The 14,972-nt window shown below is 51.7% G+C and overlaps 1 protein-coding gene across 2 annotated transcripts in view; it reads right to left on the reverse strand.

Annotated features, from left to right (window-relative positions):
* The window catches only part of PALM (paralemmin), a 260,286-nt gene that overhangs the window by 77,178 nt on the left and 168,136 nt on the right, over positions 1-14,972 (reverse strand). For both annotated transcript variants that reach the window (XM_086946734.1, XM_086946735.1), the window contains exon 3: positions 13,772-13,852. In XM_086946734.1, the coding sequence (XP_086802860.1) occupies positions 13,772-13,852 (81 nt within the window). The remainder of the gene's footprint in view (positions 1-13,771; positions 13,853-14,972) is intronic.

Here is a 14,972-nt window from a genome sequence, read left to right on the forward strand (position 1 = left end):
TACCCTGGGGCACACAAGTGGGCATAGGCAAGCAGTGTGAGGGTCAGATCACAAGCAGCACGCGCAGCGCCAGGCTGCGGACAGCAGTGTACCCTGGTCACACAAGTGGGCATAGGAAAGCAGTGTGAGGGTCAGATCACAAGCAGCACGCGCAGCGCCAGGCTGCGGACAGCAGTGTACCCTGGGGCACACAAGTGGGCATAGGAAAGCAGTGTGAGGGTCAGATCACAAGCAGCACGCGCAGCGCCAGGCTGCGGACAGCAGTGTACCCTGGGGCACACAAGTGGGCATAGGAAAGCAGTGTGAGGGTCAGATCACAAGCAGCACGCGCAGCGCCAGGCTGCGGACAGCAGTGTACCCTGGGGCACACAAGTGGGCATAGGAAAGCAGTGTGAGGGTCAGATCACAAGCAGCACGCGCAGCGCCAGGCTGCGGACAGCAGCGTACACTGGGGCACACAAGTGGGCATAGGAAAGCAGTGTGAGGGTCAGATCACAAGCAGCACGCGCAGCGCCAGGCTGCGGACAGCAGCGTACACTAGGGCACACAAGTGGGCATAGGAAAGCAGTGTGAGGGTCAGATCACAAGCAGCACGCGCAGCGCCAGGCTGCGGACAGCAGCGTACACTGGGGCACACAAGTGGGCATAGGAAAGCAGTGTGAGGGTCAGATCACAAGCAGCACGCGCAGCGCCAGGCTGCGGACAGCAGCGTACACTGGGGCACACAAGTGGGCATAGGAAAGCAGTGTGAGGGTCAGATCACAAGCAGCACGCGCAGCGCCAGGCTGCGGACAGCAGCGTACACTGGGGCACACAAGTGGGCATAGGAAAGCAGTGTGAGGGTCAGATCACAAGCAGCACGCGCAGCGCCAGGCTGCGGACAGCAGCGTACACTGGGGCACACAAGTGGGCATAGGAAAGCAGTGTGAGGGTCAGATCACAAGCAGCACGCGCAGCGCCAGGCTGCGGACAGCAGCGTACACTGGGGCACACAAGTGGGCATAGGAAAGCAGTGTGAGGGTCAGATCACAAGCAGCACGCGCAGCGCCAGGCTGCGGACAGCAGCGTACACTGGGGCACACAAGTGGGCATAGGAAAGCAGTGTGAGGGTCAGATCACAAGCAGCACGCGCAGCGCCAGGCTGCGGACAGCAGCGTACACTGGGGCACACAAGTGGGCATAGGAAAGCAGTGTGAGGGTCAGATCACAAGCAGCACGCGCAGCGCCAGGCTGCGGACAGCAGTGTACCCTGGGGCACACAAGTGGGCATAGGAAAGCAGTGTGAGGGTCAGATCACAAGCAGCACGCGCAGCGCCAGGCTGCGGACAGCAGCGTACACTGGGGCACACAAGTGGGCATAGGAAAGCAGTGTGAGGGTCAGATCACAAGCAGCACGCGCAGCGCCAGGCTGCGGACAGCAGCGTACCCTGGGGCACACAAGTGGGCATAGGAAAGCAGTGTGAGGGTCAGATCACAAGCAGCACGCGCAGCGCCAGGCTGCGGACAGCAGCGTACACTGGGGCACACAAGTGGGCATAGGAAAGCAGTGTGAGGGTCAGATCACAAGCAGCACGCGCAGCGCCAGGCTGCGGACAGCAGCGTACCCTGGTCACACAAGTGGGCATAGGAAAGCAGTGTGAGGGTCAGATCACAAGCAGCACACGCAGCGCCAGGCTGCGGACAGCAGCGTACCCTGGGGCACACAAGTGGGCATAGGAAAGCAGTGTGAGGGTCAGATCACAAGCAGCACGCGCAGCGCCAGGCTGCGGACAGCAGCGTACCCTGGGGCACACAAGTGGGCATAGGAAAGCAGTGTGAGGGTCAGATCACAAGCAGCACGCGCAGCGCCAGGCTGCGGACAGCAGTGTACACTGGGGCACACAAGTGGGCATAGGAAAGCAGTGTGAGGGTCAGATCACAAGCAGCACGCGCAGCGCCAGGCTGCGGACAGCAGTGTACACTGGGGCACACAAGTGGGCATAGGAAAGCAGTGTGAGGGTCAGATCACAAGCAGCACGCGCAGCGCCAGGCTGCGGACAGCAGTGTACCCTGGTCACACAAGTGGGCATAGGAAAGCAGTGTGAGGGTCAGATCACAAGCAGCACGCGCAGCGCCAGGCTGCGGACAGCAGTGTACACTGGGGCACACGAGTGGGCATAGGAAAGCAGTGTGAGGGTCAGATCACAAGCAGCACGCGCAGCGCCAGGCTGCGGACAGCAGTGTACACTGGGGCACACGAGTGGGCATAGGAAAGCAGTGTGAGGGTCAGATCACAAGCAGCACGCGCAGCGCCAGGCTGCGGACAGCAGCGTACACTGGGGCACACAAGTGGGCATAGGAAAGCAGTGTGAGGGTCAGATCACCAGCAGCACGCGCAGCGCCAGGCTGCGGACAGCAGCGTACACTGGGGCACACAAGTGGGCATAGGAAAGCAGTGTGAGGGTCAGATCACAAGCAGCACGCGCAGCGCCAGGCTGCGGACAGCAGCGTACACTGGGGCACACAAGTGGGCATAGGAAAGCAGTGTGAGGGTCAGATCACAAGCAGCACTCGCAGCGCCAGGCTGCGGACAGCAGCGTACACTGGGGCACACAAGTGGGCATAGGAAAGCAGTGTGAGGGTCAGATCACAAGCAGCACGCGCAGCGCCAGGCTGCGGACAGCAGTGTACACTGGGGCACACAAGTGGGCATAGGAAAGCAGTGTGAGGGTCAGATCACAAGCAGCACGCGCAGCGCCAGGCTGCGGACAGCAGTGTACCCTGGGGCACACAAGTGGGCATAGGAAAGCAGTGTGAGGGTCAGATCACAAGCAGCACGCGCAGCGCCAGGCTGCGGACAGCAGTGTACCCTGGGGCACACAAGTGGGCATAGGAAAGCAGTGTGAGGGTCAGATCACAAGCAGCACGCGCAGCGCCAGGCTGCGGACAGCAGTGTACCCTGGGGCACACAAGTGGGCATAGGAAAGCAGTGTGAGGGTGAGATCACAAGCAGCATGCGCAGCGCCAGGCTGCGGACAGCAGTGTACCCTGGGGCACACAAGTGGGCATAGGAAAGCAGTGTGAGGGTGAGATCACAAGCAGCACGCGCAGCGCCAGGCTGCGGACAGCAGTGTACCCTGGGGCACACAAGTGGGCATAGGAAAGCAGTGTGAGGGTGAGATCACAAGCAGCACACGCAGCGCCAGGCTGCGGACAGCAGTGTACACTGGGGCACACAAGTGGGCATAGGAAAGCAGCGTGAGGGTCAGATCACAAGCAGCACGCGCAGCGCCAGGCTGCGGACAGCAGTGTACACGGGGGCACACAAGTGGACATAGGAAAGCAGCGTGAGGGTCAGATCACAAGCAGCACGCGCAGCGCCAGGCTGCGGACAGCAGTGTACACGGGGGCACACAAGTGGGCATAGGAAAGCAGCGTGAGGGTCAGATCACAAGCAGCACGCGCAGCGCCAGGCTGCGGACAGCAGTGTACCCTGGGGCACACAAGTGGGCATAGGAAAGCAGCGTGAGGGTCAGATCACAAGCAGCACACGCAGCGCCAGGCTGCGGACAGCAGTGTACCCTGGGGCACACAAGTGGGCATAGGAAAGCAGCGTGAGGGTCAGATCACAAGCAGCACGCGCAGCGCCAGGCTGCGGACAGCAGTGTACACTGGGGCACACAAGTGGGCATAGGAAAGCAGTGTGAGGGTCAGATCACAAGCAGCACGCGCAGCGCCAGGCTGCGGACAGCAGTGTACCCTGGGGCACACAAGTGGGCATAGGAAAGCAGTGTGAGGGTCAGATCACAAGCAGCACGCGCGGCACCAGGCTGCGGACAGCAGTGTACCCTGGGGCACACAAGTGGGCATAGGAAAGCAGTGTGAGGGTCAGATCACAAGCAGCACGCGCAGCGCCAGGCTGCGGACAGCAGCGTACACTGGGGCACACAAGTGGGCATAGGAAAGCAGTGTGAGGGTCAGATCACAAGCAGCACGCGCAGCGCCAGGCTGCGGACAGCAGCGTACCCTGGGGCACACAAGTGGGCATAGGAAAGCAGTGTGAGGGTCAGATCACAAGCAGCACGCGCAGCGCCAGGCTGCGGACAGCAGCGTACCCTGGGGCACACAAGTGGGCATAGGAAAGCAGTGTGAGGGTCAGATCACAAGCAGCACGCGCAGCGCCAGGCTGCGGACAGCAGCGTACACTGGGGCACACAAGTGGGCATAGGAAAGCAGTGTGAGGGTGAGATCACAAGCAGCACGCGCAGCGCCAGGCTGCGGACAGCAGCGTACACTGGGGCACACAAGTGGGCATAGGAAAGCAGTGTGAGGGTGAGATCACAAGCAGCACGCGCAGCGCCAGGCTGCGGACAGCAGCGTACACTGGGGCACACAAGTGGGCATAGGAAAGCAGTGTGAGGGTGAGATCACAAGCAGCACGCGCAGCGCCAGGCTGCGGACAGCAGCGTACACTGGGGCACACAAGTGGGCATAGGAAAGCAGTGTGAGGGTCAGATCACAAGCAGCACGCGCAGCGCCAGGCTGCGGACAGCAGCGTACACTGGGGCACACAAGTGGGCATAGGAAAGCAGTGTGAGGGTCAGATCACAAGCAGCACGCGCAGCGCCAGGCTGCGGACAGCAGCGTACACTGGGTCACACAAGTGGGCATAGGAAAGCAGTGTGAGGGTCAGATCACAAGCAGCACGCGCAGCGCCAGGCTGCGGACAGCAGCGTACACGGGGGCACACAAGTGGGAATAGGAAAGCAGTGTGAGGGTCAGATCACAAGCAGCACGCGCAGCGCCAGGCTGCGGACAGCAGTGTACCCTGGTCACACAAGTTGGCATAGGAAAGCAGTGTGAGGGTCAGATCACAAGCAGCACGCGCAGCGCCAGGCTGCGGACAGCAGTGTACCCAGGGGCACACAAGTGGTTGTAGGAAAGCAGCGTGAGGGTCAGATCACAAGCAGCACGCGCAGCGCCAGGCTGCGGACAGCAGTGTACCCTGGGGCACACAAGTGGGCATAGGAAAGCAGTGTGAGGGTCAGATCACAAGCAGCACGCGCAGCGCCAGGCTGCGGACAGCAGTGTACACTGGGGCACACAAGTGGGCATAGGAAAGCAGTGTGAGGGTCAGATCACAAGCACCACGCGCAGCGCCAGGCTGCGGACAGCAGCGTACACGGGGGCACACAAGTGGGCATAGGAAAGCAGTGTGAGGGTCAGATCACAAGCAGCACGCGCAGCGCCAGGCTGCGGACAGCAGTGTACACTGGGGCACACAAGTGGGCATAGGAAAGCAGTGTGAGGGTCAGATCAGAAGCAGCACGTGCTGTACCTGTGCTGCGCCATGCATGGAGGGGGCTGGACAGTCCCTCCCGAGCCGGACATGCGCCTCCAGTGTGTACACCAGGAGAGCAGCACTACACCCCACGCTGACTTAATTCTATTTATATAGCGCTTACTACCCCTGACGAGGCGTCGAAGCCCTTTACGGTGAGTAGCAGCTACTCCGGGACCCATAGAGGATTAGTGGTGGATTAGGAGAGGGAGCTGTGAGTGTAGTATTAGTGTGTAGAGCGGTACCGTGGCCTGGACTCTTGGTGACACAGCATGGAGTGCAGGGGTCCATTCACCCTAGAGATGGCGGCTGCACTTCCGGTGGGCGGGCACGTGCCCTTCTCAGCAGGGGGCCGTCTCTTCTAGGCCAGTCCCAGAGCTTCTCTGGCCGGCTCCGGCCCCCCTTATGCGGCTGCACCAGGCCTCTCCACAGACCTGGGATGCCTCCATGGGGGCTGGCGCGCACCCCCTCCTTCCCAGCTACAGTCCTGCGTGAACCGCAGACCTCACAGGAAGTAGTCAGACCCAGCGCCCAGAGGACCAGCAGGAGGAGGCAGCGCTGCCTGGCCTGCTGCCACCCACTGCCCGCTCGCCAGCCCCCGGAGGCAGCCTTCCGAGACCAGGGCAGGAGGCAGGAGGCTGCCCCTCTCTCCGAGCTGCTTACTCCACCAGAAAACCCTTTTACCGCGGCGCTCAGGGCCGCCGGAAGCTTTAATGCAATCACTCACTATCCGAGAGGATGGACGCGCGCCTAAAGGAGGCCGTGGCCGAGAGGAGGGGCTGTGGGGGTGTAAAGGGGCCTAACTTGTAGCAGTGCCTGGGAAATCGAAGGCAGTCCTCAGCACTGACACTCTGTGTGACCTTGGGCATGAATGTGTCCCTCAGTTAATCCATCTATAATCGCAGGGGTGGGATGTTTCAGGCTTTTTACCTGTCACAATCCCTACGATTCATTAAATCAGGGGGTTTGGGACCCCTCAAAACATATTTGGATTCACTAAACCCATTTACCGTTTTAGAGAAGTCTTTCGGAATCAGTCACTGGGTTTAGAAACGAGTTAGGAATGGCAGGGTGCAAAGGGTGCGTTGTAGCACTGGTTTGCGTATTCAGGACACAGAGCGTCGAGGAGGCACCAACTCCTCACAGAGGGGAGGCGGTCGAGGTGTGGGGGATCGGGGTGTCCGCCTCCGGCAAGTAGGCTCCACCTCAAGGTTTACAAAACTGAAAACTTGTAGTTTTTTGTTTTAATGCCACACAGTTTTCTTTCAGGGATATGGCCTCCTTTAACCCCTTCCATGCGGTCTGGATTCTGCCCCTGTGCGGCAGAATCGCGAGTGGGCGGGTTTATGACGGCCCCCAGCCGTCATCAGCACACGAGCACCGTAGTGCATGTCGGCTGGGGGCCGTCATCAGCATGCAAGGGGTTAATAATAATAATACAACGTTTTCCATTTTGGAATGCAATCACAGAGATGGCGCCCTGCTGTCCCCTGCATGAATGCAACATTTGTGCTGGTGGAGTGGAGAGAATGACAGATCTTCATAGGGTGGAGTGGAGAGAATGACAGATCTTTATAGGGTGGAGTGGAGAGAATTACAGATCTTTATAGGGTGGAGTGGAGAGAATGACAGATCTTCATAGGGTGGAGTGGAGAGAATTATAGATCTTTATAGGGTGGGGTGGTGAGAATCACAGATCTGTATAGGGTGGAGTGGTGAGAATTACAGATCTTTATAGGGTGGAGTGGTGAGGATTACAGATCTTTATAGGGTGGAGTGGTGAGAATTACAGATCTTTATAGGGTGGAGTGGTGAGAATTAAAGATCTTTATAGGGTGGAGTGGAGAGAATTACAGATCTTTATAGGGTGGAGTGGAGAGAATTACAGATCTTTATAGGGTGGAGTGGAGAGAATGACAGATCTTCATAGGGTGGAGTGGAGAGAATGACAGATCTTTATAGGGTGGAGTGGAGAGAATGACAGATCTTTATAGGGTGGAGTGGAGAGAATTACAGATCTTTATAGGGTGGAGTGGAGAGAATGACAGATCTTCATAGGGTGGAGTGGCGAGAATGACAGATCTTTATAGGGTGGAGTGGAGAGAATTACAGATCTTTATAGGGTGGAGTGGAGAGAATGACAGATCTTCATAGGGTGGAGTGGTGAAAATTACAGATCTTTATAGGGTGGGGTGGTGAGAATCACAGATCTGTATAGGGTGGAGTGGTGAGAATTACAGATCTTTATAGGGTGGAGTGGTGAGGATTACAGATCTTTATAGGGTGGAGTGGTGAGAATTACAGATCTTTATAGGGTGGAGTGGTGAGAATTAAAGATCTTTATAGGGTGGAGTGGAGAGAATTACAGATCTTTATAGGGTGGGTTGGTGAGAATCACAGATCTTTATAGGGTGGAGTGGCGAGAATTACAGATCTTTATAGGGTGGAGTGGCGAGAATTACAGTTCTTTATAGGGTGGAGTGGTGAGAATTACAGATCTTTATAGGGTGGAGTGGTAAGAATCACAGATCTTTATAGGGTGGAGTGGTGAGAATGACAGATCTTTATAGGGTGGGGTGGTGAGAATTACAGATCTTTATAGAGTGGAGTGGCGAGAATTACAGATCTTTATAGGGCGGAGTGGAGAGAATTACAGATCTTTATAGGGTGGAGTGGTGAGAATTACAGATCTTTATAGGGTGGGGTGGTGAGAATTACAGATCTTTATAGGGTGGAGTGGCGAGAATTACAGATCTTTATAGGGTGGAGTGGAGAGAATTACAGATCTTTATAGGGTGGAGTGATGAGAATGACAGCTCTTTATAGGGTGGGGTGGTGAGAATGACAGATCTTTATAGAGTGGAGTGGCGAGAATTACAGATCTTTATAGGGTGGAGCGGTGAGAATTACATATCTTTATAGGGTGGAGTGGCGAGAATTACAGATCTTTATAGGGTGGAGTGGTGAGAATTACAGGTCTTTATAGGGTGGAGTGGTGAGAATCACAGATCTTTATAGAGTGGAGCGGCGAGAATTACAGATCTTTATAGGGTGGAGCGGTGAGAATTACAGACCTTTATAGGGTGGAGTGGCGAGAATTACAGATCTTTATAGGGTGGAGTGGTGAGAATTACAGATCTTCATAGAGTGGAGTGGTGAGAATTACAGATCTTCATAGGGTGGAGTGGTGAGAATTACAGATCTTTATAGGGTGGAGTGGTGAGAATTACAGATCTTTATAGGGTGGAGTGTTGAGAATTACAGATCTTTATAGGGTGGAGTGGTGAGAATTACAGATCTTTATAGGGTGGAGTGTTGAGAATTACAGATCTTTATAGGGTGGAGTGGTGAGGATTACAGATCTTTATAGGGTGGAGTGGTGAGAATTACAGATCTTTATAGGGTGGAGTGGAGAGAATTACAGATCTTTATAGGGTGGAGTGGCGAGAATTACAGATCTTAATAGGGTGGAGTGGTGAGAATTACAGATCTTTATAGGGTGGAGTGGTGAGGATTACAGATCTTTATAGGGTGGAGTGGTGAGAATTACAGATCTTTATATGGTGGAGTGGTGAGAATTACAGATCTTAATAGGGTGGAGTGGTGAGAATTACAGATCTTAATAGGGTGGAGTGGTGAGGATTGCAGATCTTTATAAGGTGGAGTGGAGAGAATTACAGATCTTTATAGGGTGGAGTGGAGAGGATTACAGATCTTTATAGGGTGGAGTGGTGAGAATTACAGATCTTAATAGGGTGGAGTGGTGAGAATTACAGATCTTAATAGGGTGGAGTGGTGAGGATTACAGATCTTTATAGGGTGGAGTGGAGAGAATTACAGATCTTTATAGAGTGGAGTGGCGAGAATTACAGAGCTTTATAGGGTGGAGCGGCGCGAATTACAGATCTTCATAGGGTGGAGTGGCGAGAATTACAGATCTTTATAGGGTGGAGTGGTGAGAATTACAGATCTTAATAGGGTGGAGCGGCGAGAATTACAGATCTTTATAGGGTAGAGCGGTGAGAATTACAGATCTTTATATGGTGGAGCGGCGAGAATTACAGATCTTTATAGGGTGGAGTGGTGAGAATTACAGATCTTAATAGGGTGGAGTGGCGAGAATTACAGATCTTTATAGGGTAGAGCGGTGAGAATTACAGATCTTTATAGGGTGGAGTGGTGAGAATTACAGATCTTTATAGGGTGGAGTGGTGAGAATTAAAGATCTTTATAGGGTGGAGTGGAGAGAATTACAGATCTTTATAGGGTGGGTTGGTGAGAATCACAGATCTTTATAGGGTGGAGTGGCGAGAATTACAGATCTTTATAGGGTGGAGTGGCGAGAATTACAGTTCTTTATAGGGTGGAGTGGTGAGAATTACAGATCTTTATAGGGTGGAGTGGTAAGAATCACAGATCTTTATAGGGTGGAGTGGTGAGAATGACAGATCTTTATAGGGTGGAGTGGTGAGGATTACAGATCTTTATAGGGTGGAGTGGTGAGAATTACAGATCTTTATATGGTGGAGTGGTGAGAATTACAGATCTTAATAGGGTGGAGTGGTGAGAATTACAGATCTTAATAGGGTGGAGTGGTGAGGATTGCAGATCTTTATAAGGTGGAGTGGAGAGAATTACAGATCTTTATAGGGTGGAGTGGAGAGAATTACAGATCTTTATAGGGTGGAGTGGTGAGAATTACAGATCTTTATAGGGTGGAGCGGTGAGAATTACAGACCTTTATAGGGTGGAGTGGCGAGAATTACAGATCTTTATAGGGTGGAGTGGTGAGAATTACAGATCTTCATAGAGTGGAGTGGTGAGAATTACAGATCTTCATAGGGTGGAGTGGTGAGAATTACAGATCTTTATAGGGTGGAGTGGTGAGAATTACAGATCTTTATAGGGTGGAGTGTTGAGAATTACAGATCTTTATAGGGTGGAGTGGTGAGAATTACAGATCTTCATAGGGTGGAGTGTTGAGAATTACAGGTCTTTATAGGGTGGAGTGGTGAGGATTACAGATCTTTATAGGGTGGAGTGGTGAGAATTACAGATCTTTATAGGGTGGAGTGGAGAGAATTACAGATCTTTATAGGGTGGAGTGGCGAGAATTACAGATCTTAATAGGGTGGAGTGGTGAGAATTACAGATCTTTATAGGGTGGAGTGGTGAGGATTACAGATCTTTATAGGGTGGAGTGGTGAGAATTACAGATCTTTATATGGTGGAGTGGTGAGAATTACAGATCTTAATAGTGTGGAGTGGTGAGAATTACAGATCTTAATAGGGTGGAGTGGTGAGGATTGCAGATCTTTATAAGGTGGAGTGGAGAGAATTACAGATCTTTATAGGGTGGAGTGGAGAGAATTACAGATCTTTATAGGGTGGAGTGGTGAGAATTACAGATCTTAATAGGGTGGAGTGGTGAGAATTACAGATCTTAATAGGGTAGAGTGGTGAGGATTACAGATCTTTATAGGGTGGAGTGGAGAGAATTACAGATCTTTATAGAGTGGAGTGGCGAGAATTACAGAGCTTTATAGGGTGGAGCGGCGCGAATTACAGATCTTCATAGGGTGGAGTGGCGAGAATTACAGATCTTTATAGGGTGGAGTGGTGAGAATTACAGATCTTAATAGGGTGGAGTGGCGAGAATTACAGATCTTTATAGGGTAGAGCAGTGAGAATTACAGATCTTTATATGGTGGAGCGGCGAGAATTACAGATCTTTATAGGGTGGAGTGGTGAGAATTACAGATCTTAATAGGGTGGAGTGGCGAGAATTACAGATCTTTATAGGGTAGAGCGGTGAGAATTACAGATCTTTATAGGGTGGAGTGGTGAGAATTACAGATCTTTATAGGGTGGAGTGGTGAGAATTAAAGATCTTTATAGGGTGGAGTGGAGAGAATTACAGATCTTTATAGGGTGGGTTGGTGAGAATCACAGATCTTTATAGGGTGGAGTGGCGAGAATTACAGATCTTTATAGGGTGGAGTGGCGAGAATTACAGATCTTTATAGGGTGGAGTGGTGAGAATGACAGATCTTTATAGGGTGGGGTGGTAAGAATTACAGATCTTTATAGAGTGGAGTGGCGAGAATTACAGATCTTTATAGGGCGGAGTGGAGAGAATTACAGATCTTTATAGGGTGGAGTGGTGAGAATTACAGATCTTTATAGGGTGGGGTGGTGAGAATTACAGATCTTTATAGGGTGGAGTGGCGAGAATTACAGATCTTTATAGGGTGGAGTGATGAGAATGACAGCTCTTTATAGGGTGGGGTGGTGAGAATGACAGATCTTTATAGAGTGGAGTGGCGAGAATTACAGATCTTTATAGGGTGGAGCGGTGAGAATTACAGATCTTTATAGGGTGGAGTGGCGAGAATTACAGATCTTTATAGGGTGGAGTGGTGAGAATTACAGGTCTTTATAGGGTGGAGTGGTGAGAATCACAGATCTTTATAGAGTGGAGCGGCGAGAATTACAGATCTTTATAGGGTGGAGCGGTGAGAATTACAGACCTTTATAGGGTGGAGTGGCGAGAATTACAGATCTTTATAGGGTGGAGTGGTGAGAATTACAGATCTTCATAGAGTGGAGTGGTGAGAATTACAGATCTTCATAGGGTGGAGTGGTGAGAATTACAGATCTTTATAGGGTGGAGTGGTGAGAATTACAGATCTTTATAGGGTGGAGTGTTGAGAATTACAGATCTTTATAGGGTGGAGTGGTGAGGATTACAGATCTTCATAGGGTGGAGTGTTGAGAATTACAGATCTTTATAGGGTGGAGTGGTGAGGATTACAGATCTTTATAGGGTGGAGTGGTGAGAATTACAGATCTTTATAGGGTGGAGTGGAGAGAATTACAGATCTTTATAGGGTGGAGTGGCGAGAATTACAGATCTTAATAGGGTGGAGTGGGGAGAATTACAGATCTTTATAGGGTGGAGTGGTGAGGATTACAGATCTTTATAGGGTGGAGTGGTGAGAATTACAGATCTTTATATGGTGGAGTGGTGAGAATTACAGATCTTAATAGGGTGGAGTGGTGAGAATTACAGATCTTAATAGGGTGGAGTGGTGAGGATTGCAGATCTTTATTAGGTGGAGTGGAGAGAATTACAGATCTTTATAGGGTGGAGTGGAGAGAATTACAGATCTTTATAGGGTGGAGTGGTGAGAATTACAGATCTTAATAGGGTGGAGTGGTGAGAATTACAGATGTTAATAGGGTGGAGTGGTGAGGATTACAGATCTTTATAGGGTGGAGTGGAGAGAATTACAGATCTTTATAGAGTGGAGTGGCGAGAATTACAGAGCTTTATAGGGTGGAGCGGCGCGAATTACAGATCTTCATAGGGTGGAGTGGCGAGAATTACAGATCTTTATAGGGTGGAGTGGTGAGAATTACAGATCTTAATAGGGTGGAGTGGCGAGAATTACAGATCTTTATAGGGTAGAGCGGTGAGAATTACAGATCTTTATAGGGTGGAGCGGCGAGAATTACAGATCTTTATAGGGTGGAGTGGTGAGAATTACAGATCTTAATAGGGTGGAGTGGCGAGAATTACAGATCTTTATAGGGTAGAGCGGTGAGAATTACAGATCTTTACAGGGTGGAGCGGCGAGAATTACAGATCTTTATAGGGTGGAGCGGTGAGAATTACAGATCTTTATAGGGTGGAATGGTGAGAATTACAGATCTTCATAGGGTGGAGTGGTGAGAATGACAGATCTTCATAGGGTGGAGCGGTGAGAATTACAGATCTTTATAGGGTGGAGTGGTGAGAATTACAGATCTTTATAGGGTGGAGTGGAGAGAATTACAGATCTTTATAGGGTGGAGTGGTGAGAATTACAGATCTTTATAGGGTGGAGTGATGAGAATTACAGATCTTTACAGGGTGGAGCGGCGAGAATTACAGATCTTTATAGGGTGGAGCGGTGAGAATTACAGATCTTTATAGGGTGGAGTGGAGAGAATTACAGATCTTTATAGGGTGGAGTGGTGAGAATTACAGATCTTTATAGGGTGGAGTGATGAGATTGATAGATTTTTATAGGGTGGAGTGGTGAGAAATAAAGATATTTTTAGGGTGGAATAGTGATAATTAAAGATCTTTATAGGGTGGAGTGGTGAGAAATAAAGATATTTTTAGGGTGGAGTAGTGATAATTAAAGATCTTTATAGGTTGGAGCAGTGAGAAATAAAGATATCAGAGGGCGGAGTGGTGAGATTTGATGATCTTGTAGGGTGGAGCAGCAAGGGCCTTTTTAAGGCTTTATGAAGATCAATTAACAGAATCTGCTTGAGTTGAAAAACTCAGTTCACTTTTGATGTGGACTGTCCTCCGATGACGGACAGAGACTTTCCAGGGTGGAGGTTGCAGGATGCCCCAGTTGGCATGCATGCTCCTTCCTGGCACAGGTCTCTGCTCACCTTGAGATGCTGCACCTGGCGCCGGTCGTCCTCCAGCTGACGCCTTTTGTTCTCAATCTCTGTTTGTCGCTTCCTCTTCTCCTGAAACGACACAAAAAGCAGCGTGACACTCACACCCAGGGAAAGCTGGCACTGGGAAGCAGCAGACGGGTCTTAGCCACCCTCCTTAAAGAAAAGTTTCAAATGTGAACAGGATTATAAGACCCCAGCTGGCGACCACCCTCTACCACATGCTTCAGAGGGAGACCTTTAGAGGCCGTCAAAGAATGAACCATCTTGGATGGACTCCAAAAATAGGCCATAAAAGCTGGCCTTTTGTTGGAGGCCATAAAGAACCCTCCAAAAGGCTGCCGGGTGAGTTCCCCGTGTGATGCTAGCCGCCTGGGCCTCGGTGGGACGCGCGTTCTCTATAACCCAAGAACTTCAGACCTCTGCTGAGGGACCCTCCCATGGTGGCTGCAACCATGGAGGTCTGCAAAGGGGGATGCTGATGGCCATGGAGGGGACAGGATCTCCTCCCCGACTTCACCACTAGTCTGTGTCCCTACGCACGAGCCATCAGATCCCATTTCTACACCACAGGATCCCCTCAGATTGCTTGCAACAGGTTCTCAAATATCCATGGTCAAAGCATCCCCAGCACGCGCTGTAGATCACCTTCTGCAATGCCCGGGCAGACACCCCAGGTGGAGGGGTCTTTCTTTTCTGGTTTCTCTTCTGAGAAGTGTGGAGAAGTGTGGCTCACTGGTTAGAAGCGGCAGACCCTGAAGCAGAGATCAGGCCCGGGACCAGGGTTCAATTCCCGACGCGGCAGGGTCTTGGGCTCAATGTCCGCGGACTCGATAATTCTCGCCTCAGCGCCTACTCCAATCATGGGTCCCACGCTGCAACTCTGGGAATAGCTCGCTTAATCTCCACAACGGCCCCAACGGCGCTGGGATGCCTGGCCTCACCTTGGGGGTGCCCAGGAGTGGACGCCTCACAGGGAGAGCCAGGAAGGGTTCCACAGCGGTATACAGCACCGGGACGCCCCATTGCTGGGGCAGCAGTGCGCTTTATAAGTATACTACATTTACATTTACATTTGTTTCATCGTCAGCAGCGTGCGCGGCTCTATGTGCTTCGCGATGAAGGCCCACCTTTCTTCCGAACTTCCCTGTAATGCTGCAGACTTGAGTTCAATCATATATGCTTTTCTTAC

This window comes from Lissotriton vulgaris, chromosome 12 (genome assembly GCF_964263255.1).
Source record: "Lissotriton vulgaris chromosome 12, aLisVul1.2, whole genome shotgun sequence".
Lineage (NCBI taxonomy): Eukaryota > Metazoa > Chordata > Amphibia > Caudata > Salamandridae > Lissotriton > Lissotriton vulgaris.